Genomic DNA, 23,311 nt, shown 5'->3' on the forward strand with positions numbered 1-23,311 from the left:
TGCACTGAGAACGCGTGTGGACATTCTTTACTCTCTCAGCAAAACACGTTCAAACTTGTTTTTTTAAAATTGACTATTTTTAATACAAAGACAGTAACAGGTTCTGAATTTTTCTTTCTGATTCAAAACTAGTGACACTCATCAGTGACACTCTTTAAGTGTCAACCTTGGCGAAGCCGATCTCACCAGGGCAGAGTTATAAACAGATTTACCGATGGACCAGCTCATACCATTACAATAATTCACGCATGGCACGTGGACAGAATTACCACAAGAAGAAAAGAGAGGATTTAGTGAGCTGAGCAGCTATCCGGCACGGGGACAGCAAAACTAAATGCAAATAATTTCTGGGACCAATCCTGGAGCTATAAAACTGCTATAAAAAGCGCTGTCCCTTGCACACCACTTGCTAATGAAGACAATGCACGGCTGTTTGTTAGTCAGAACAACAGCAGCGAAGAGTCTGAGCAACACTTCAGACATCGTTAGATGAAGTAAAACTGTCCAAATAATATCACGCACTCCCTATTCTCCCTGCTTATGATTTTCACAGCAGGACAGTTCCTTAAGATTTAAGTGCCAGTACATTCAGCATCCACAGTGGAAATCTATTAAAGGGGCCTCCTTACCAATATCGGACTAAAATACGTAGGTGTCACTAGGAAAGAGCTAACCGATGTAAAAAAAAAATAACATTTAGAACTATGAAGTTAATGCGGAGTACTGTGAATTTTCAGTAACCCCAAAAAATGATACTAAAAAAATGATACTTATCACCCCAGAGGATGATACTAAAAATAATTTCAATGGTGCCTCTGATGGCAAGGTAGAGAATTTATTTAGCCATTAAACTATTCATCACAACAAGATTATACGCAGGCTTGTGTTTCAGCGCTTCCTTGAAGATCGCGGGACAGGGAGACTTGAAGACAACTTGCAGCAGGAAGGGGGGGATGTTAGAAAGGTCAGTACATGGAGACGATATAAGGCCCAAGTACTGCAGAGAGAAATGTAGCTGAATGAGTATTCTTTAGGTTCTGGTGGAATTAAGGATGGTGTGGAACACAGTAACAAAGAATTTTTTACATTGTGGCATTTTTGTCATTAAAGTAATCTTTAAAATTACAAGGAGGCTAAAAATAAGAAATATTTCTTATGGCCAACAATAGTACCTGCCACCTTACAGATGAAAACAAAAGAATTCAAGCTTGATTATTTACAGCTTTTGGATGCCATACAGCCTATGCCGATGTCACAAAGCACCACAGCACAGAAGGAATATTCCCAGAATACCTGGAAGTCCTTCTGCCATTTTCAGATGACTGAAGTTCAAGTTGATTCTCTGAGCCTGCCGAGACTCGAGCGATGTGCTGGGGTTAGTGCTAGCTTTGCACAGCATGCGGATTAGTTGCGCAGTACCAACACTACGGGAGGTTTTAGCAGTTCACCCTACTGCCTGCTGCACGCTCCGAACTTGCTGCTGTTGATGGGAGAAGGAGCAGGAGAGTGCAGGTAACAGCCCTTCGCTTCTACAGCGATCATTAACAGCAACCACAGCGACAGCCATAGCCTGCCCTCCTCCCTGCCCCCACCACAGGCACCGGCCTTTTAAGAGGGAAAAGAAAGACAGTTCTGCAAGAAGTAATGGGGATGATGAAAATGAATACAAGGAATCTACCAGAAGAGTCCTGGGACAGAGAAGACAGAGATGCCTGAAGGAGTCTATGCATGCAAACTTGAAATGTCAGGAGTGGCTGGTGGCACATGCATTACAGAACCCTTAGTAACAGCAACAGCAGCAACCCCACCTTGGCACACAGCCTTTTCCATGCACTGTGGGTTAGTACATTCCCAGGTTACCAGACAAGCTGCCTGTCCATGCAATAGCTTTACAGAGAAAAGCAACTTCCACACAGGACAGAATTCAGCCTCAAACAGCAATGCTTTGCTTATGCAGAAAAAGAAAAGCATCGCTGAGACTGCCCCCCCACCAGGCCCGTCAGGTCAGAGCAGACTCGGCAGATAAACGATGCTACTTTTTCACTTGTACTTGAACCGCTTTTAGCCTGACTTTATCTGACTTGCCTCCTCCAGGCACAACCATTTCTACCCAGATCTGTGGAGAGGGAAGGTGCTTTGTAACTTTCATCCAAGATGAAATGCCAGCTGAAATTCCATTCTCCAGGAAACTGTGGGGGAGATATAAGCAATATCTCCTTTCTACAGGTCCAACTGCAGTTGTTCGATCACTGTCCAAGCAGTTGTAAAATCTGAGAGTTGCAGAGGCAGCCCATGCAGACACTGAAAACTATTTCCTGCAGTTGTTTATGTGCTGGAGACTAACATGCAGCAGCACCGCAAAGACAAAATAATTTCCCACTTCAGGTTTCTTTGGTACAGCTGATTTGCTGCCTGTCCTTACCAGTGTGCTTCTGCCAGGACACCTGCAGGCGACTATGCCACACACGGGCAGTCGCTAATACCCCGGTACCCAAGGACTCTGCTAAGCTACTTCTGCTGCTCCTCAGAAAGCACGTGTTGGAAAAATAGACAGGAGCTTCCACGAGCAAAGGGAAGTGCTTACGTTAATGTCACAGCGCTCTCCCGTGTAGCTGGCACTGCACAAACACTCGTATTTGTTCTCAGAGTCTTGACACGTACCTCCATTCTGGCAAGGGTTTGGATCACAGTTGTTTATATTAATTTGACAACTGGAAAGGAAAAGTGTATTAGAATTAAATGAAATTCCTCACATGTGTTCTTGTGCCATAAACCATGAGATCATACAGTCTACAAAAGCCTCATTTATTTGAAAAGTTCCTGTTGCATCTTTTTCAGGTGCTTTCTCCAGGGTCCAACAACATGAAAGTTTTACCCGTTCATACCAATCCTCCTGTTGTCATTTCTGTGGGACTGAAGCCCGTGTGGGTCTCTAGCACAGTTAGTGAATTCTCATGAGGCACAAGATCTACTTGGCAGCAGTTTGCGCTGCAAAAATGGGTATTGTCAACAGGATCATATCAAGCCTGCCTCTCCTAAAAATAACAGCCAGTTTACAGTTTCGGAGCAGTTGTTTGAATGGCAAAAGGATATATAAGAGGATGAAGCATTTGAACCTGCTCAGCCACCCCACTGACGTAAGAACCAGAGCGCTAGCTCCCTTGCAGGCATCAGAAAAATAGCACTTACTTCCTCCCAGTGAAACCTGGCTTGCAAGTGCAGTTGGCTCCCCAGCTCTCACTGATGCACTTGCCACCATTCAGACAGGTGAAGTTCTTACCGCATTGCTCAGGTGGGAACGGCCATCTGGGGAAAGCAAGAGACGGCCTTTAAAGCAACCAGTTTTGGGGAAGGTAAAAGCATGCTAAGACTCCGTGGAGACTGGGCTCGCAAAGGTCATACGCGGAGTCATTGGTATTTCTAGGAAGGAGTTTGACACAAATAAATAGTCTCAGAAATCATCCATAATATCAGAGTCTTACTTTGAGCATGCCCAGAGAATACGCAGGAGCTGTATCAGTACTACAACGTTTCTCACACAGTTGCCCATTCTTGCTGATGAAGACATAAACAGACATTGGCATTTTGGAATAGCAAACTGCAGCACAGCTAGGCTACCGAAAGGAAGCTGTGAGTATGAAATAACTGTCTACACTAGAATAAACTAAGAACAACAGCAAATTTGAGCTGGGTAGGTTAGATAACTGAAGCTCAGCCACAGAAGTTTTTATCTCAATGTTCAATTTGAACAGGCACAAGTGGATGGAAGTCTAACTAACATGTTGATTCCTACTTTCTTTACTGATACGAGACATACCTTTGTGACTAAAATATGCTGGATTTTTTCCAAACTAATACAAATGCTATAAATACAGACCTTATCAAAAAAACCCAGCCCTCCTCCTGACTCCATACCCATTTCCCGTCAAACTTTACGTGAGCTCCATGGAGGGATCAGGAACTGCGCACTGCTAAGCAGCACAGGCAGTAAGGTGATGGGCAAAGAAACATTCTTCTCCCAGTACACATTTGATAAGGAGCAGGATACTCAAATAGACATTTTTTCTAACCAATACACAGAAACAACCCTCTTAGTCTGAGGGCCAATGCCACAAAATACAACCAAGCCCTTGGTTGAAGGAATGCTGTTAATCAGTCTAGGCGTGCACGTGTATTTTTATCGAATATTCTAAGAAAATATTTGTCGGGGTAAGGTTTGTTTTTGCAGAGGTAGTAGCAATGGGCACCGTCATCAGCAATGGCAGTGTCCTGCTCCCAGGCAGGCCAAGTATCTCGTGAAAGTTAGCTGTGTACTACTAGTGGCAAAAATAACCGCAGTTAGGAACTTCTGCTACAGGTAATCTCTATAAACCCAGCGCCAAAGGTTTATCAAAAATAGCATTCTCTGCAGAGACTAGATTGTCCCTCTTCTGCACTCTGCCCAGGAACCCATCCTCAGTGGGACCACTTCTGCACTCCAGGACATCCAGTACAGCCTGCTCCATGCTCCCGGGGCTGGGAGCCTCCTCTCATTTCATAGGCAGGCCAGCAGGGGTTTTTTGTTTGCTTTGTTTTGAATCAGTACAGGAATATGACAGAGGGGAGTCAAATCCTGGAGAAGATGGATTTTCTTAGGGAATGCAAGAGGGAGGTGACAACAGGCTACAGTACTTGCACTTTAAACAGCTCTGAAATGTAGCATGGGGATAACCCGCATAAAAAGGAAGGATGAGGCTGAGCACCTTTCAGTGAGGATTTGGACCTGGACGGCACCTTCCAATTCACAGCAGAATTTATGTGCTTTACCTACCGGGTACTTGCAATGAAAAATTTTCCCGAAGTGTCCCAAAGAAAAAGGCCAATTTATTTGGGGGCTCCTCTGACCCCTGCATCAAATTAACCAAGATACTTACTCGCAGCGAGGTCCCGAGTACTGAGGAGGGCACTTGCAGGAGTAGCCATAAACCTCATCAATGCAGGTAGCTCCATTTAGGCACTGGTGCCGCACACAGTCATCGACGTTGATGTCACACCTCTTCCCAATGAATCCCCGGAAGCATTCACACTGAAAATCTGCTACTGCATCGACACAGTCCCCATGAACACATGGGCTCGACTGGCAGTCATCAAGGTTAGACTCACACAGCAGCCCCCCCCAGCCGGCGCTGCAGGCACAGCTGAAGGAATTGAACAAGTCCTCGCAGGTGCCGGCATTGAGACAAGGGTTAGAAGCGCAAACATCAGCCCCGGTGCAGCCCAGCTGGATGGCCCTTCCGCTGGACTGCTGGAACTGTTCTGGCTGGGGGTATGAGAGATGGGCAGTGAACGGCAGGTAGATCCCCCCTATCTTCACTTGTCCTAGGCAGCCAGTGAAATTTTCAGCTAGAACAATCAGCGCGTTGTTCTTTAGAAAGTCCAAGTTCCCAGCATTTCCCTGCAGAGTCATATTAACAGACCCATCCAAACGAACCAGCCATCTGGAAGAAAGTGCAGATGGCTCTTCCATAGACACAGAGAGGGTGTGCCAGGCTCCGTCCGTGACAGTCTTCTGACTCAGGAACCTGACACCTTCGATGCTATTCCCACTCCTGATGTCAACAAGCAGAGATGAGTTCTTAATGGCTATCTGGAGGGAATCCACTTCTTCCACAGCGCGAATCAAAACAGCATCTTCATCCCTGGTTCTGAAATCCACGTGGAGGCTGCTCAGAGTTCTAGTCACTGAGGTATTGGTGGTAAACTCAATGGCAGCATAACTATTAAATGTTGCATTAGCCAGGCCTATAAATAAAGGGGTAGAGCATAACAGATCTGAAAGACAGTTGGTGTCATGTTTGAGACAGACCAATCACAAACTCCTGGCAGGTTCTCTCCCTTAAGATCACGTAAGCTTAGTGTGCGTAGGATTACAGGCCTAGCTGCTGGCACCCTTAAAGCGCTTCCTGTTTACACTTGCACCTCTAATAATAATAATATCCAGCTCTTGTGAAGCAATTTTTACTTATCAGTCTCACAGCGCTACATAAAAATCCAACTATTGCCCTTTTACTGCTAGAAAAACTAGAACATAAGTCAAGAAAGTAATACATCCAAAGGTGCTGAGGCAGCCAGTGGCAGGGCTGGGGACACCCCAACATCCTGAGTTCCGGGACGCTTTCTAGCCCCTAGACAACACTCCCTCCACCCCGGGGCATCAATAGCTAACTAGTTTTCTTCATTCCCCGTGGTTCTGTCTTGAGAGAAAACTGAGACACATTTGCAATACTTAATTGGGTCCTACTTGGTGAAATAACCTGAGACTCTAGAAACGGCTGAATGTTACAGAGCAGGATGGTCTTTGCACTGCAGTGACAATAAGGTAGGCAATCACTCCACAAAAGTGGATAGGTTCCTCCCTGATCAAGTCAAAGTAACAGAAGGAAACATCTTTGAGTACCGTCTTTGCTCTATCACAACCTGATGGTAAATCCATAAAGTGCATGCTACCTGGGCATCATACCATTTCCTTGTTGCAGCATGTGTTTATATTTACTGCAACAGTACAAACTCGGAATACTGATTACAGACAGTGAACACTACAGATTTTTACCAAGGCATAAGCAGGAGAACAGTACTTACACACGTATCCTGCTAGGACATCTATACAGGTGGTAGCTTCAGGACATGGGTCACTTTCACACCAGACTCGCTCTTCACAAAACTTCCCAGTGAAATTTGCTGGACAGCTGCAATGGAAATCATTCCAAGTGACAATGCATCTGCCACCATTCTGACATGGCTCAGACTGAAAAACAAAATGATGGAATTTAGGAACAGCATTAATTCATCTTTGGATCTAAGAGAAATTGGTAGAAGGAAATGTGACAGCAAAGATTAGTACAAGCAGCGCTTGAATCAAGAAAGAAGGGTAATTAAAATAGCGACTCAACAGCAGTGAAGGAAGCACAAGGGTCTCTGTACAAGAAATTCCTGAGACCCTGTCTCTCCCTGTGTGCTCTGCTGATCCACAGAAACGCCCTAGGCACAGCTCTGTCAATTTGGAAAAGAACAAAGCACAACAGCAAAGGTAAGAAACAGATGAAACAAGCTGCAATGCTCCTGAGAAACCTCACAAAGTTCTGTCACTAGAAGGACGCACCTAATGCCAGAGGTGTGACAATACTTTATAGCACCAAGAGCAAGAAGGGGAAAATTAGGGCATACGGCCTCCCCATCTTCACGTGTGGCATAAAGCTTCTGATCTAAGGGCACCACGGAGACAGTTCCTTGAACTGTTGCTGAAGCGATGAATTCCTGGGGGAAGAGGCTGTTGCGCAACTGAAGCAGGATGAAGGGAGGAGCTGGAAAGGTTACTGGTTAGTGGGTGGAGCCTGGAATGGGTGTGTGGGCTCAGCCGCACGAGAGCAGGAGCACCCAAGTTCTACAAACTACAAAGACTACAAGGAAGCTAGGGAAAACGTGGTGCTTAAATGGTATGTAGTATATTGAGTGAAGCAGGAGCATATGGGACCACATGTCCTTCAATACTTAAAAACTTTCTCATCTTCCCAATATCAGCAACAAAGTGTTCTGTAATCACAGAACTATAATAAACAACTGCACAGATGTACAGACAAACGAGAGCCATCGTACCTTGCAGGTATCATCAGAGATACAACCATTCACAAGATTATCATTTTGAGTCCTATTGAGTTCTTGTGGCAGACTGTAGTTCTCAACCTGAAAAAACTGTATTTGGTGGCTGTTCAGTTGGATGTCTTGCAAACAGCCTTTAAAGTAGCCTCCCCACATATCAGTGCTGTCTGGGTTAGGATGTCCACCAATATACACGTCATAACCAGCTAAAAGAGGTCTTGCTACGAGTTGTCCTAGCTCCAGGTATGTGTCCGATTGGTGAGCACCAACAATTCCTCCTTGGAAAGACAGAGCTACCAAATGTCTTCTCCCATCAACTAAATTTTCTGGAAATGTCACAGTATGTGCAGATACCATCTCCACCTTCAGCTTGCCATTCTTCAAGTATATGGTGAGGCAGGGGTCAGTTTCGTTGGTGATTTGCAATAGCAAACCATTAGGTTTACGACTACGAATGAAAAAGGAGATGTTGAAGTTTGCACCAAGGCTATCAGAAAGGGTGAAAGAGGCAAAGCTGGTGGAATTTTCTAGGCCAAATGTTGCTGCTGGACGCTCTGGAAGAGAAGAGAAATGCACATCAGCTCAATGACAAGAGGAATGCAGCTGGCACAGGGATATTCTAAGCTGCAACTCCTTACGAGTGGGGCAAGATCTTTCTTCCCAACATTTTCAACATGCATCAGGGTAATTACATTCTCTCCTCATTCAGGTCTTTGAAATTAAGAAGTAGGTGAAAGTGTCCTTGCTTTGTCTGGAAGGCATGAATTCAAGCACCCAAGTAGCAGAAGAGGGAAATACAGGTCTAGCAGAGTCCTTGCCACCTAGCAGATTTACTCAAGGACTTTGAAGCTACAAAGTTGCTCTTAAAATTCATAAATTTGGTAACAGCAGAACAACTTCGTACTTGCCATGTTTAGGGGTCAGGGGCGAAACAAAAAACCTGGAACAATATTAATAGAAGCCTTGGAGGAATAAAAAAATAAAACACAACACAAGCAGATACGGTTTTATCTCAAAATTGTCAAAGAGCTTCCTTTAGCACTTCTGTTTTATCTATAAAGCAATACATTCCTATTCATCCTCAACTCAGAAGCTCAAGATCAACTTTTCACAGCAAAACAACTTCTGCATTCACACAGAATTGATACAAAGATGAAGTCCAGACCCTCTGGCTCAACAAAACTGACAATCGTTCCTGCAGGAGCAAGTGACAGAAAAGGGATCAATGAGAATTTTATTTACCGAGGGGTTTGCTTTAGCTTTCTCACTGGTCAAGTAGAAAATATGGCTTCCAAAGCTAGCATCAATGCTTATCTACTCTCTGTGAGGCACCAACTGACACAGGAACTGGCAGATGTGAAGCCTGTGGCACTTACCGTATGAGCAAGCTGGGCCTCCATAAGGCCTAGAACAGTCGCACCTGAAGGATGCCCAAAGGTCCACACACAGCCCTCCATGAAAGCAGGGCTGGGAGAGGCACCACTCTGTCCGGTCACAGCCCTGCTTCACTGGGGAGGACTCATCTGTAGGTAGATCCACCGGGAGCACAGCTTCAGCATCTACCTGAAAGTCTTCCAGGCAGCCGACAAAGCCTTGCTGGCTCTGTGTGTTGTTGACCATTGGATCCCCAGCCCCTCCAATGTACATATTCAGGAAGGCATGTGGGAGCAAAGCAGTGCCATGTGGGACAGGAGAGCTCTGCAGGCAGACACCTCCATCACAAGAGTCATGCCAGAGCTTTAGCTGCAGAGTGCTGTGCAGAACAACTTCAACTTTATGCCATTGGCCGTCATCGACTCTAAGCCCCTCCAGTAGCAGCAGGTACCCAGCATCCTCCCTCTTCAGTCCTGCATGCAGAATGCCATCAAAGAGCTCCAGGAACAAGTATTCAGCTTCATGGCCTCGGTAAAAAAGGATGGCGCTGGGTAAGGTGGTTCGGAACCGGAGGGACACGCTGGTAAGCTGATCTCCTGCTACGTCCCTCCTGCTCTGATTGTTCATGGGCAGCTCAATGAGGAGATACCCTCTGGAAGCAAAGGAAAACGTTGTTGGTGTTGAGCATGTGGCATCATAGAAACCAGGCTGGCACTGGCACAGGTGGCCGTGGCTCTCAGCTTGGTAGGTTGGGATGCACAAGGCCTCATTTTGGCAGTCGTGCGTCTGGCACCCAGTGAGCTTGACAGAGCAGTTCTTCCCTCCCCATATAACGCCATCCTGGCTAGGGGCACAGTGGCAGGTATAGTCAGCAATGCCATCCTCACAGACAGCTCCATTCTTGCAGGGACCCTCCTCACACTCATTGATGTTAACAGCACATTCCACACCTGCGAAAGAGATTTAGAAATGGGATCTCACTGCAGGGGATGGTGACTCTCCTCCCCAGAGCAAGTCTGCCGGGCACCGACCGCCCTCCCCAGCACTGCCACTCTCTAAGCCATTCTCTTCAGAAAACCACCAAAAGACCAAAGGCTGCCAGCGAGAAGCCCCACACTCACTACAGAGTGGCCCCACCACTGACAGAAGAGCAAGAAAAACCCCACTTCTGTGCTGTTCTCCCAGCTGCTGCAGAGAAGGTGCTACTTACAGAGCTTCAGGCAGTCAGCCTACATCACCCAACAGACTGCTGTCCTATCCCAGACAATCTCAAGCACCACAGGTAATCAACACACAGAGGATATTAAAGGGACAAAACAGCACAGACAAGGATTTCATGCTTCCTTCATAACAGATTTGGTACATTGAAACACAAATTAAGTCTACAGATCTGACCAGAGCACGTTCCAGGCGCCATTGTTGCAAACAGCATTAAAATGGGAAGTTATTGAATAGCCTCAGTTAAGAAAAGTCCAATTCCCAGATGACCCTCCAATTGTAGAACACTCACAAACCACAAACAAAACATGCTCCACAGCCATTCTGCCATACTTGCGCTAAGCTGATTTCAGTTCTGTCCAGTCCTGCAGAAGTGAACTGGGTAAAAAGTACTGCATTGCAGTTCTTGTGTCTCCTTGAGGCACATGTATCCCAACAGGGCTCAAGTAAATTACAAGACATTACACTCAAATCTGGTTAATGAAAATCTGCTGTCATTTTCCTGAGCATCTCCAGACTGACAGAAGAGCCCTTCTGAACCAGTTCACTTTATCTAGCCCATAACATTGGTTTTCACTAATCTTCAGAGACAGTCACACAGATAAACTAAGCATGGATTATCCCAATCTAATAGCATTACACGCGAATCTAGCCAGCAAGCACAACGAGGACAGCAGAAAGAAAAAGAAGGAATTCACACACAAAGGAGGGGAATCAAAACACAAAAGACATTTGTAAAGAAAAGCCACTAGACAGAATGTGCATGTCAAAGAGATTAGAGAGTTGCCTGAGGGAAAGAGATGAGGGGAGAGAGGGTATTAGGAGCACTGGAGCTGGACTTGATGTGTGATAAAAAAAGAAAAAACTTAGCAAAGATACAGGCTTCTTGAATATATGCCTGGATGGTTACAGTCCCCCTCACGCCCCAGCAATGCCTCACAGGCAGCCTTGCACAAACGCCTAGTACCCCGCAGTCTGACCGAGCTGCTTTACTCTTTTCAGACCCAGTGTTCAGGCGCTGTTACCAGTGCTGTCTCTGCAAATAGGCAAAGACTCAACACCAGCTTCCAGCTCCAACACGTTGCTTTGTGTCAGTGTAGGGACACAACACGTATGGAGCTCTGAGAAGCACTGAAAGAGAAATGGAAGGCTCTGCTAATACTGCCCTTCCCAGCTATGCTAGAGCTGTTCGGTAGGCAACATTAACTGGGATTCCTCTGGGACATTGCTCTCTCCTGACATAAACTAGAAGAGAACTGCTCTATGTAGTGCCTGTGGAAAAGCCTATGACGTCTGCCTTGAAGAAGAGCTCAGCTGATGGGACGGATTGGGAGCTGCTAATACTACCTCAGCACAGCCTTTTTCCTCCAGCTATTAATGCCGGGCTTGCTCAGCACACAGAACCTGGGGTGTGATTTTACCTGTGAAGGAGGCAGCAAGGATGGAATTAAGATTTCAGCACAAAGACATGGCCACACTTGATGGAAACATGTTGGAATAAATAGAGTATAATGGACATCTCTGGGCCTGGAGAATCCCAGTCTGGGAGAAGATGGGAAGACTTCAATTGGAATTAAGTAAAATCAGTCGAGCAGTAGAACTACGTGGAGTGGGTTTTCTGAGTTATCAGTGGATTGGAGGGCTCTCAAAACTTTAAGAGGCAAGTGTGCAGTCAGATTTAAGGGGAGAGGCTGTTGAATGGCGTCAGAAAGACAGGTTGGTTATAGTCCCAAATCCTTGAGATGCTGCTCATTTCAGACCAGGGCAATGAGGAGAAGATAGCATTGGTTTGGATAACAAAAGGAGAGATGCCATGAATTTCTACATTTCTGAGAAGACCAGAGGCAGGGTCCCAGCCCCATTTTCCCCTATCACATTCCCAGCCTGACCACATCTCCTGCGGCCAGTGTGCTCTCCCCATGGAGCAGCCACAGGAAGACCTGCTTGGGCTGTTTCCCAGCCTCCCAGCTGACACCTGTGGGGTGAGTGCTTCACACCAGGTGGCAAATTAGTCCCTACGGCGAGTGCACAACCCCAGGCTGGTGGCTAATTAAACACCAAGCTTTCCCATGGGATGCAGCTGGTTTGATTTCTTAGATTATTTGTTTGAAATGGGTGAAAAAAATAAGCTGACACTTCAGGTCTTTACTCACTGCTGTCTAACCTCACAGCTTACAAACAGGCAAAGGAAATGTTCCACAGCAGAAAGAGAGGAGGGCAGCTCTTCCTAGAGGAACCAAAAACATAAGCATCATCTTTATTGCCATTGCTGTTTCTGCCAGCAAGCAGCCAGCCATCACAGGACTCAAGCAGGAGAAGAAAAGGGCATCTAAACCACTTAATGTATCCTTGCCCTCCTAGAAGCCAGTGCAGTGCCAGATCTGAATTTGAAGCAGTTTTGAAAACAAACTGATAACACAGGAGATGTGCAAGAGTTCTAAAAATCCGGCTACAACAATTTTTTCCTGGAACCCAATGTCACCCCTTGCTGAACAGTTATTCGGTGCTACCTCATTAACTCCTTATACACCTCGCAGAGACCGTACCCGTCATCAGCCAGCTGTCTTGCTGTCTCTCCTCCTCCATTATCACCAATGAGTTCTGTCAACTGTGTTTGAACATCTCCAGTTTGTCAAATTCTTCAGTTACACCAAAACAAAGCAGAAGAAGAAGATTTCTGTTGCATATTGCTTCCTAGATGCTAATTTCAGTGCAGCAGAGGGGTCTGTAATTTTGGGGTTTGGCTGTAGAAGACAGAGTGTAAATGAAGGGGATGCCAGCAGAATACTTCAGAAAAAATAAGATTTTTGCTATAGGCCATTACAGTATTCAGAAGTATGGATCATTTCCTGGATATCCATTATTCCAATCTACTCCAGGACATGGACGATTGCGTCTTTGCAAACCCACTGGAAAGTGGGTATTAAGAAGTTCAAAAGTAATTTGTTTTTCTAAAAGAAGCTTAGGCATCCCTTTTCAGGTATATTTAAAAAAAAAAATAAAAGGGGGAACGACTCTATTTAACAAAACCAACTTACTCTTAAGTAATCTTCTCTGTTCCCTCTAAATTTCTTAGCTCAAATGTTTACTATTATTTGAGCTATCAATAGTAAGAGCAATGTTGCCAATCTGATTCATTACATCATTAGGAGACTTTAAAATGTTTAATGAGTGTCTTATCTAGTTAAAGGCTAACAAACACAAATCAGTGCAACTTGTTATCTGAAGATCAGACAAGTGTTATTTAAAAGGCTGCTATCTGGAGACAAGCATTTTCAAACATTCCAGTTAATTTCGCAGTGTTTAAGCTAACAGTCCCAAGCTAACAACCCACAGGGACTGGGTCGGAAACAGCCACTCAGAAGTCGCTGAGCTTTAACAGCCTGCAGTATTTTCAAATAAAAATCTATTCACTAGATTCTAAAGTGTTACCGATGTGGTGAGAACAATCTTGTTTCATAGACGCGTTATTAAAATCCATATAGCTTGCTGTTCCCTGAATGAAAGTAATGATTTACTCACTGCTATTAATAAGCAGAGATTCATTGTATAGATTGTAAGAATCATATACTTCAACAGATATGTAATATGTTAAAGGAATAAGCACATATAAAGAGAGATATTCTAATTTAGCTGTCATATACCAAAAAAACTTGAAGAAGGAGGTCTATTCATGAGCCCAATCTTGAAACATGCAAGTTCAGTGGGGCTTCCTGGCCAGCACCGGCTTGCCCTCTCCCGTAAGACAGCTGAATTCCAAGCAACCTTTCCCTGGTGCATCCTAATTAGGGTTTGTATTATTATTATCAAAAGAAAAAAGGAGGGGAGGGAGAGAGGGGGGAGAGAGAGAATTAGCCGCAACAAATGGACCCCAACACAATTATATTTGCACAATTACTGCCATTTCCATGGCAACACACCGCTTTGACCCCTCTCCCACCGTGCACCACCACTCAAGGAGATGGTGGGGGAGGAGATGGAGAAGTGCACAGGCCAGCAAAGGGTTTGTCCTCTGAGTTAAAACAAAAACTACTTCTCTGTAAAGGAGTTTTAAATCATTAAAGGAAAAAGGAAAATTGCGAAAACATCTGTAAAAATCAAACACAACATTTCACAGAACTAACAGGATGTGTTATCCGTGTGTTTACACAGTACAAAACAAGGTGGAACACCCCAGGTTCGGTTCCTGCACAGCACAAGGCAGAACTGTAGGAAAGACGCACACAGAGCATCTGACGGCTCCGCATTCATCTTGCGGCAACAAGGAAATTCCTTCCCCTAAAGTTTCCAAAACAAAACTTTAGGTCTGTTCAAAATAAAAACATTCTTCCTTTCTAGTCAATTCTTGTTCCTTCTCATGCCTCCAGCTCCCGCTAATCGCACAACCAGCTCCCTGCCCCGGGCAGGCACGCAAGCATTCAGGACACATTGCAATTACTGTATAGATCTCATTACCTGCTAGCAGAAAAATTCCCTTCAGGATCACACCAATCAGCACGGATTTCATGGCCGACTCCTTGTGGACATTTGTGACAGTAAAGGGAAAAAAAAATGGGGGCGAATGGGGGGGAGGAATGACAAAAAAGGCTGGACTGAAACGGCAGAATGCGCTGCCTGATGCCAGTCAGACAAAAAGGGATTGGAGATGAAAGTAGCCAATATAGCAGAGACCTGCGCTGCAGAGAGATCTAATCCAGCCCCGCTCTAAACCTCCCCAGCTGGCCTCTGTCAGTGCTGACACGAAGAATGCGCTCTCACAGTGTGTCCTCACTCGCTGCATTACAGTAATACCCTGCAGTATCCACAGCATTAGCTCCCACAGTAAAAAGCCAAGAGACAACCTCTTGCCCTTGCCGCCTCCCAGGTGAATCTGCCAAATTCCCTGAATAAGGCCAAAATATGGAATTTTTTTTTTATAGGCTAAGCCAAAGAGCCACATTTCCAGCACTGGGAAATATCCAAGCCATACAAATAAGGAGAGTTCCAAATGCAGAGCGCGACCTGGGCCCTGCTGTACATTCAATACTGACTTAAACCAGCATTTCACATCGTTTCCTTCCTCCACGTGCCCTGTTCTGTGCATTTGTGAGCACAAGCATTTCCACTCTGCAACATTCACAAAGAAAAGTCTCAAGTTTTAACTACCATGATCTGTTTCTCTGAAGTCAAACTGAATGGAAGGAAATTTCCTGTATTATGCTGACTGTACTGGTTCAAACATGGGACTGCAGAACCAAAAGCCTCTCTTTCCTTGTTAGCAACCTTATAAAATTAGCTGTTGCAACCACATTTTTTTCCTTTGTGGTTCTGGGAGTTGTTGCGTTTTGTTTTTTTAAATGTGGTTCCTTTCATATTATAAAGTTCCTGGAAGCAGAATTGTATTTTTGTGTTCTAAGGAACTCAGAGAAGGTTCTTATTTCTGTGAAGAAATGTTATGTGGGAGCTTCTCCCCAAGCTTGGAGTCTCTGTTAGTATCAATGTCAGGTCCAAGCAAACAAAACCTCCCACATGTCAGAGTCTGGAATCTGCATTAGCAGTATCTCTTTAAGATATTAAAAGAAAGCATTCCAACAACTCTTGTAGCTATTTTACTTTCTTCATTTCACTCAATCCAAACATGCCAGTCAATTTTACAGATATTTAAGTGGGATATGGTGAGTGTTTGTTTGGAGTCAAAACTTCTCAGAGAGTCACATCTGGGTCGCACGCATGCACAGACTAGCACAGATTTTAAATACTACATGTCATTAGCTAGTATGACACTTCTGTTATTGTTGAAGTGAAAACAAATTGGTAGCTTGTGCCCATTCACAATAAAGTATAACAACTGTGAAGACTGGAGAACGTTAAATCTGTTTAAGAAGAGCCATATTTTGATTTATACACACATGCATATATTTACATACACACACACAGAGTCTATCTCCATACTGCTGATTGGAAATATATTGTACCCAAATCCATGTAGCGTAAGTCAGCACAGATTCTGATCCCCTGCTAGTCACTACATCTTTTCAAATTCATTACATGAAATACTTCTAATTAGACCCTGTGACTGCTTTCTTTCTATGCAGACTAGGGTTCTCTTGGAGAGACAGAATGAGGATGAAGAAGTACAGCCATGACAATTCTAAATAGTACATCTATATGCAAGATGAAATACTTAAATAAGACCTCTTATAAGCCAAAATGGTGGATCACTGAACATCTGTTTCAAACTACACACAACTGAGGAGTAACTGCTTAGGGGCTTTGAAATTGGAGGATTTTAAAGACCTTAAAAGGATCAGATGATTAATTTTCTAGAGGTTTTAATTCCCCTTTCTTACACACTGGCAATCATGCAAGTTAGAAGATTCAGTCATGGGGTTTAAATTCAGAGAATTATTTTGTTCCTAATCATTTGTAAGACTTCTTGGAGGAGGTCAAGATAAAGAACACTATATATGTCAGAGGGTCCTTAGTAGAAAAATGTTACAAAATGGAGAGTGAACTTTGGATAGAAATTTCCAAATTTCACACATGTTCTTTAGATAGAGATTAGCAAATTCCTCCCTGTGTTGGTAAATGAGTCCCAGAAATTTAGGAATTTCTTTCCAGGCTTCAGAGACACCCATCCTAGTCTCAAGAGCTTGCCTCCCCTTAAGGAAAGGAAAGGAAACTTTGATCTGCCTGCTGGCAAGCAAATCCACTGTTACTGAGAATAATAAGCATTGCTGATAAGCATTTTATATGAAAATCAACACACTGAATCTAGTCTAATATCTGACATCTTGAAGTCATCTCTCCTGGTAGACACTGTTAAAAGACAGCCACCTCGCCATACCTACGCATGGGAGAATTCTTCAGTCTCTGGACACTGCTCTGCCCAAGTACTTGCCTGACCTGATTCTAAAGATGATTATTAAGCTGGACTTCACACATTTTGGTTAGTAACAAAGTCAAATTTAATTCATTAGAGTTGCTCCACCATTAATAATCCTCTCAAAAGTCTTCAACCATGGTGAGCTGACATATCGCAGGCTGTCCATAGGCAGAAAATCTACGCAAAAAGCTAGTTCAAAACAGATCATGACATCACAAACATCAGAATCTCAGAGGACACTTTTGATCAAAGCTCACCCGACACCTAGACACAAGCAGGATCTAAACTGAAGCGTATGCTCTTGCAGCATTCTCATCAGATGACAGGAAAGTCAAAAGTCTGATTAACCGTGGAGCTATGATCCAGAAGGGAGATGCAACGTGGGTGTGGGTGTCTCACGCAGTGTTCCCTAGCTCCCTTCAGCTATATTTACCAAAAGGGATTCTGTTGAAGGGGTAACAGTCCTCTAATCTCTACTATCTTAACCTTTTAGCTGACCCTTATCTAGGGGCTACATCTCTAAAACAAATCTGACATCAAGAAATACCTGCACAAAAAAATTAAATCTATCCAAAGGTGGTTAGAAGGATGAAGCATTTCCCATTTATTTCATGACCCACGACCCAGGAATTCAAGCCTATTTGATCTGGGCTCGCACTCTTACAGAGTAAGCATTTATAGCGGGCTACACAGAAGGTATCCTACCATTGACAAAGACATTATGGCTGAACAAAGTAAAATGGTCAAAACGCACCCCAATTATATTGAGACACATTCGCAATCACAATCCCTCCCAAATTTCCCACCACTTCACCTTCTGATTTCTCATGAAAGCAGAAGCAGTCCTCAGCCATGTGCAAAAAAGCTCAGAATTTTACCATGATCACAAGGTGCCACTGCCAACGGGTGTCTGCAATGGGAACGATGGTGTTCTTCCCCTCTCATTCGGGCCAACCAAAGCCTCAGCACTGTGTTTTAGGACACTGCCTTTCTAAAGACAAGTTTAGCAGGAGTGGAAATACGAGTGGGAGTGCTCAGGCCATTTAAAAGTTTTTAAAGAGTGAATGAGCCAAATTCAACTTAAGTGATTACATTCTTGCAGGTTAAAAATTGCTTCCCATTCCAAATAGATGTAACCTGACTTCTTCATGTCCTGGCCTCAATTATTTCTTAGTACATACATGATGGACTGAAACCATTCCTGTGAATAAAAATTCATTTTGTTGGTTTTTTTTCCTAAAAGACAGACTTTTCCTAATGTTTTTCTCTTGACCACAACTGACATAATTTCCAAGACCATGCATGATTCATTCTCTTTCTCACTTCACTTGGTACCCATGCAATCTTTTGATTCATACCTTTTACATCCTCTTAGGGTACATTCTCTACTAAAGCACAAAATGACGCACTGAACAGCCTCTTCAGGCCCTATTATGTAGTTCTCTCAGGAACGAACCACCATTTCTGCAACAACTACATTTCAAGGAGAGCTGGTTCATCTCCTTGCACTGCTGTAGCCCAGACAGCACTGAGGCAGTTAAAAGAATTTCTCCTGACTCACACTGTTATCCCAACACTCCCCAAATTCCTCAGACTGAAGAAAAAAAAATACAGAAAGAACCCCCTGCCGCCCCAAGAAAGCATTCTTCATCAGAGTAGCAAGTTCACTTTAATCAGCAGAGGCAGCTTAAACCCAAGTTCATGGCAGATCTAAGCTGCCACAGAAATGTGTTTTGAACAGAAACATTATGGGAAGCTTCACAAAGTTGTTCTGTGATCCTAATATGAAGTAATAAGCTGTTTACCCAGCATGACTGTACTGGGATTAATTGACAAAGGAGGGGAGATTAATTGCTATTATTTCCCTGTCAGCTTCACTCCTCCACACGCACTCATTGATCTCACAGACTGCTCCCAGCCTTTCACTGTGTTAATGTGTCAGAACTACCTCAGCTGAGACAAAGTCTTTTACCAAAAGCAATATCCAGAAGAGCAACCTGCTTCTAATCCCCTTCAAGTACTAATGAACCCAAATTTGATGCAACAGAATGAACTCTAGCACTCCTTTGCCCATCATCCTGTGTTTCTGTCAGCTTTTCTGCCCATGAGCACGCTAAGAATTGGAAAGGATTAAACAGATCTGCAGTTTGGCAAAGCACAATGAAATTCTGAACTCTGAGGGTGCTGGGGCACTGACGGAGGAAAAAAGAACAAGGCACATATGTCAGTGGGAATTCTGACAAGTAGGATAAACTTTAAACCATCTCTTTAGACAAGATCTCAATTCTTGAGTATAGCATTGTAACTACCCAAGAAAGTTGCAATAAAGAGCTTAGATAAACGCCTATTTTCCAAGACCTCACCTAAAAAAGGAAAAATTTTCTTGGCCTAGCCTAAATTAGGAATCCAAAACAAATGAGATAGGCCATAAAACTGCACAAAGAATCCAGCCCTGTTACAGAAGGTGTTAACTAGGAGTTGACTTGAGATTCTGGGAGTGAAAGTACCTGTGTAATGGGTCTTCCCGGGAAAGACAGGACAGTTATGCCAACACCACTCAATCACTATGACCACAGAAGGAAAACAAAAAACCTTGCCACGCAATAAAGGCCTAAGACAGATTCTGGAATGCTGCTACCTGCTGTTCCAAGAAGTTAAAGGACAAGGTTTTCTTCTGGCTTCAAGTTTTTCTTTTTCCCACGAGATGGCAGCCTAGGAACACTGTGGAAAGGTTACATCCACCTCAAAAATAAATAAATATAAGACCGTGCTGGGGACCACCTTTCTTATAAACTACTGTTTGGTGTTAAATTGCTCAAAATTGAGTGTACACATGGAATTTAAAGATGCAGAAGACTGAGAACGAATACTTTAAACAAAAATGAGGTTTAGTGTCAGTTAGCTGTGTACCTTCCCAACAGAGCTGATGTGCAATATTCATTATCCCCTAGCTTCTCAGCTAGAAAACTGAGATCCATGAGGGTCAGGCAGGGCATTTGTGTAAGAATCCAGACTCCCCATTCCCTTGTAAACAGAGAAGCCTTCAGTTGCTTACATCACAAAGACCTTTTGACCTCCTAACATAGCAGATTACTGCCTTCAGCCAAAAATCGCTGGCTCTTATCATCCAGGGGTGTTAGGGAATGGAGATGTGTTACAGATGTTTTACGTGCTGAGGATCCAATCTACTACAGTCAGTAGCTTGTGACAACTAGAATGTCAAGCACCCCTTTTTTTATTTGAACGCTGACTTTGTTCACCTTCATAGTACGCGTACAAAAAAAACCCCACAGTTCTCTCAGTGAACTTTCACTCCAGGATACAGATCCCCTAGATAGTCTGATCTTCAGGCCCTTCTACATAGCTGATCTCATGTCTCAAAATCTAGTTCATTCCCTATCAATTTACTTGACCAAAATCACATAGCTTTCCCATGGCATTTGAGCCCTGGACTGCAAACATAGAATAGAATCATTTTGGTTGGAAAAGACCTTTAAGATTATCAAGTCCAACCATTAACATAGCACTGCCAAGTTACCACTAAACCATGTTCCCCAGCACTACATCTACACGTCTTTTAAATACTTCCAGGGATGGTGACTCAAGCACTTGGTATCATCTGCAAACTTACAGAGGGTGCACTCAATCCCCTTGTCCAGATCATCAATAAAGCTATTAAAGAGAACAGGCCCCAATACTGAGCCCTGGGAAACACCACTTGTGACCAGCTCCCAACTGGATTTAACTCCATTCCCCACCACTCTCTGGGGCCGGCCTTCCAGCCATTTTTTAACCCAGTGAAGCGTACACACATCCAGGCCATGAGCAGCCAGTTTCTCCAGCAGAATGCTGTGGGAAACGGTGACAAAAGCTTTACTAAAGTCTAGGCAGACGACATCCACGGCCTTTCCCCTGACACGTTACTGTACCACTACCGCGCTCCCCACAGTTCATCTCAGTCCTGCCCAGCAGCCTGGGCTACCCAGTGCTGGAATCCAGGCCTGCAGCTGGGCAGAAATGCAGCAGCTCAGCATCAGTTAACCAGAAGGACCTGATTCCGACCACCCCCCTTCACCAACATTACCTGAATAGCCCGGTAGGCAATGACAAAGGAAGCCATTAATAAGGTCCACACAGAGCCCTCCATTCTGACACGGCTGGGACTCACACTCATCAATGTTAGTAAAGCAGGTCTCCCCTTCAAAGTGAAAACACAAACAGGCATCTTAGGTGCACATGCCTATCAGTGAAGGAAAGAATCTGAATGACAACTGCATTCATAATTCTTTGCATTTCTGCCATTTAAAAACGCAAAAGAATTTCTTGAATTAATTTTCTACATGTCTCCAGACACTCTGGCAAACAGGTATTATCACTGAAACAATTAGGGAAAATGAAGTGCAGAAAGATCAAATGATTTTCCAGTGTCATGAAAGTGAGCAGTGGCAGGATCAGAATTCTGAACCATTCCCATCTGTGCAACAGTGGCCCAAACTCTCATTTTTCTCTCAAAAAAGAAGAAAGTATTATTGTTTAGGCCCTCCTACCAGGGATTTTCCCCAGCTGTTAAATCAAGCCTTTTATATGTATCTATAAATCAGGGAAAGGGCGATATTTCAGTTAAACATCCACGGAGCTTTTAGCCCCAAGAGCAAGATATCAAGAACCCCCTCTTCTCCTACCCACTCTGATTATACACGCTGTCATGAGAGTAGTCTCATCAAGGAAACACCTAGAATAGTTATCTGGGACTCCAGGGAATTAGTTTCCTCTGATGAGGAGTTTCACAGATATCCTGGAGGGATGAATTCTGCCATATGCATGAGAGACTGACAAAGAGAAACCACCTTGGCATCTGCATAGCCAGAGGGCATTCATCAAAGCACTTGGAGAGTGCATAGGCTGTCACCTCAGCCTCGAGACAGGCTTGCTAGACAGAGAATGACATTCCGACAGCTGCCTGCAATACATTCATACAGCGTGTGAACAGAAGCACGTTCCTGATGCATCAGGCTGATGCCCCCTCTCAAGTACCCGTAGTTAAGTGATTTTGTTGCACAGACATCATTGCTCCATTCCTATCTTCTCAAACCATGCAGCATCTATCGGGTGCAGAGAGGATGACCCTTTACTGCATAGCTCACCTGTAAAGCCTGGCTGGCACCAACAGAGGAAACCAGCTGCTTGACTATAGCTGAAATTACGGGGGAAGTCAGGTCGTGTTCCATAATAGGCTTGGTTGGATCGCTCAAAGCACACACCTCCGTTGTGACAGGGATCTGTTGCACACTCATCCACATCCTCTTCACAGTGCTGCCCTGTGTAACCTGCCAAGAGACATCAGTGTCAACATCACCCATAACTTCACTGGAACTAGTCTCCCAAATATTGTGGCTGCCTTGAACGTGAGAATAAAACCCAGAAGACACTGCAGCTCACCTAGCAGGGAGTCCCAGGGCCCTCCACTTTCTCCACTATGTCAAACACAGGAACCATATAATCAATTTGCAGGAAAGCATTACCTCATGATAGAAAAACACATGATGGAAAATGGCAGAAAAAAGAAAGAAAATTTTATGGTTGAGAATCAGGGTGCATTTCTCAGCAATGAGGTCAACTAGATTTTGGGATGGACTGTGAAGGGCAGCAATGGCAGCCTCACTGTTTCAGACAATGAAAAATCACACTGGACCATGCAGTACAACCATGAATTCTTTACTTCTTCAACATGGCCATTTAGCATGTGCTCTCCATTGCAGTGTGCCTACATGCCAGCATAGCAAAATAGATTTCTAACCTACCTGGCCAGCAGGCACAGCTGTAGTTTTTGATTCCCTCCACACATGTGGCGCTGTTCAGACAGGGTTCAGAGGCACACTCCAGAATATCCATCTCACAGTGGTCCCCCTCAAAGCCTGTGTCACTGCAGTCACAACGGTAGCTGTGGGGCAGGAAAACAGAGCAATGCATAAGCTCTTAATTTGACTGCAAAGCCCAGCATGAGGAAAGAGCAAATGGAGCCAAGCTGCCAGTCCTCATACCCACTTGTGGGGCAGAGGAACAAGGCAGTTCCATCTGCACAACCTGGTCACACTAACAACAGTGCAGACAACGCTCAACAGTCTCAGAGTTCACACCTTACCTGTGAAAAGGTAAATTCAGACACACAGGTATGTTCTCAGCAGTTGCTTTTGGCGTTCATGCTCTGCAAATCACTTC

General features: G+C 44.3%; 1 protein-coding gene across 5 annotated transcripts in view; it reads right to left on the reverse strand.

Annotated features, from left to right (window-relative positions):
- CRB2 (crumbs cell polarity complex component 2) overlaps positions 1–23,311 on the reverse strand; it is a 41,167-nt gene that overhangs the window by 4,406 nt on the left and 13,450 nt on the right. For 3 of the 5 annotated variants that reach the window (XM_063353332.1, XM_063353336.1, XM_063353333.1), the window contains 9 exons: positions 22,894–23,033; positions 22,237–22,419; positions 21,177–21,290; positions 9,012–9,959; positions 7,633–8,189; positions 6,619–6,784; positions 4,914–5,781; positions 3,190–3,306; positions 2,585–2,711 (listed from right to left, as the gene is read on the reverse strand). In XM_063353332.1, the coding sequence (XP_063209402.1) occupies positions 2,585–2,711; positions 3,190–3,306; positions 4,914–5,781; positions 6,619–6,784; positions 7,633–8,189; positions 9,012–9,959; positions 21,177–21,290; positions 22,237–22,419; positions 22,894–23,033 (3,220 nt within the window). Of the gene's footprint in view, positions 1–1,007; positions 2,190–2,584; positions 2,712–3,189; positions 3,307–4,913; positions 5,782–6,618; positions 6,785–7,632; positions 8,190–9,011; positions 9,960–21,176; positions 21,291–22,236; positions 22,420–22,893; positions 23,034–23,311 lie in introns of those variants that run through there. The other 2 variants (XM_063353334.1, XM_063353335.1) reach the window with 2 other exon arrangements.

This window comes from Chroicocephalus ridibundus, chromosome 15 (assembly GCF_963924245.1).
Source record: "Chroicocephalus ridibundus chromosome 15, bChrRid1.1, whole genome shotgun sequence".
Taxonomy (NCBI): Eukaryota; Metazoa; Chordata; class Aves; order Charadriiformes; family Laridae; genus Chroicocephalus; species Chroicocephalus ridibundus.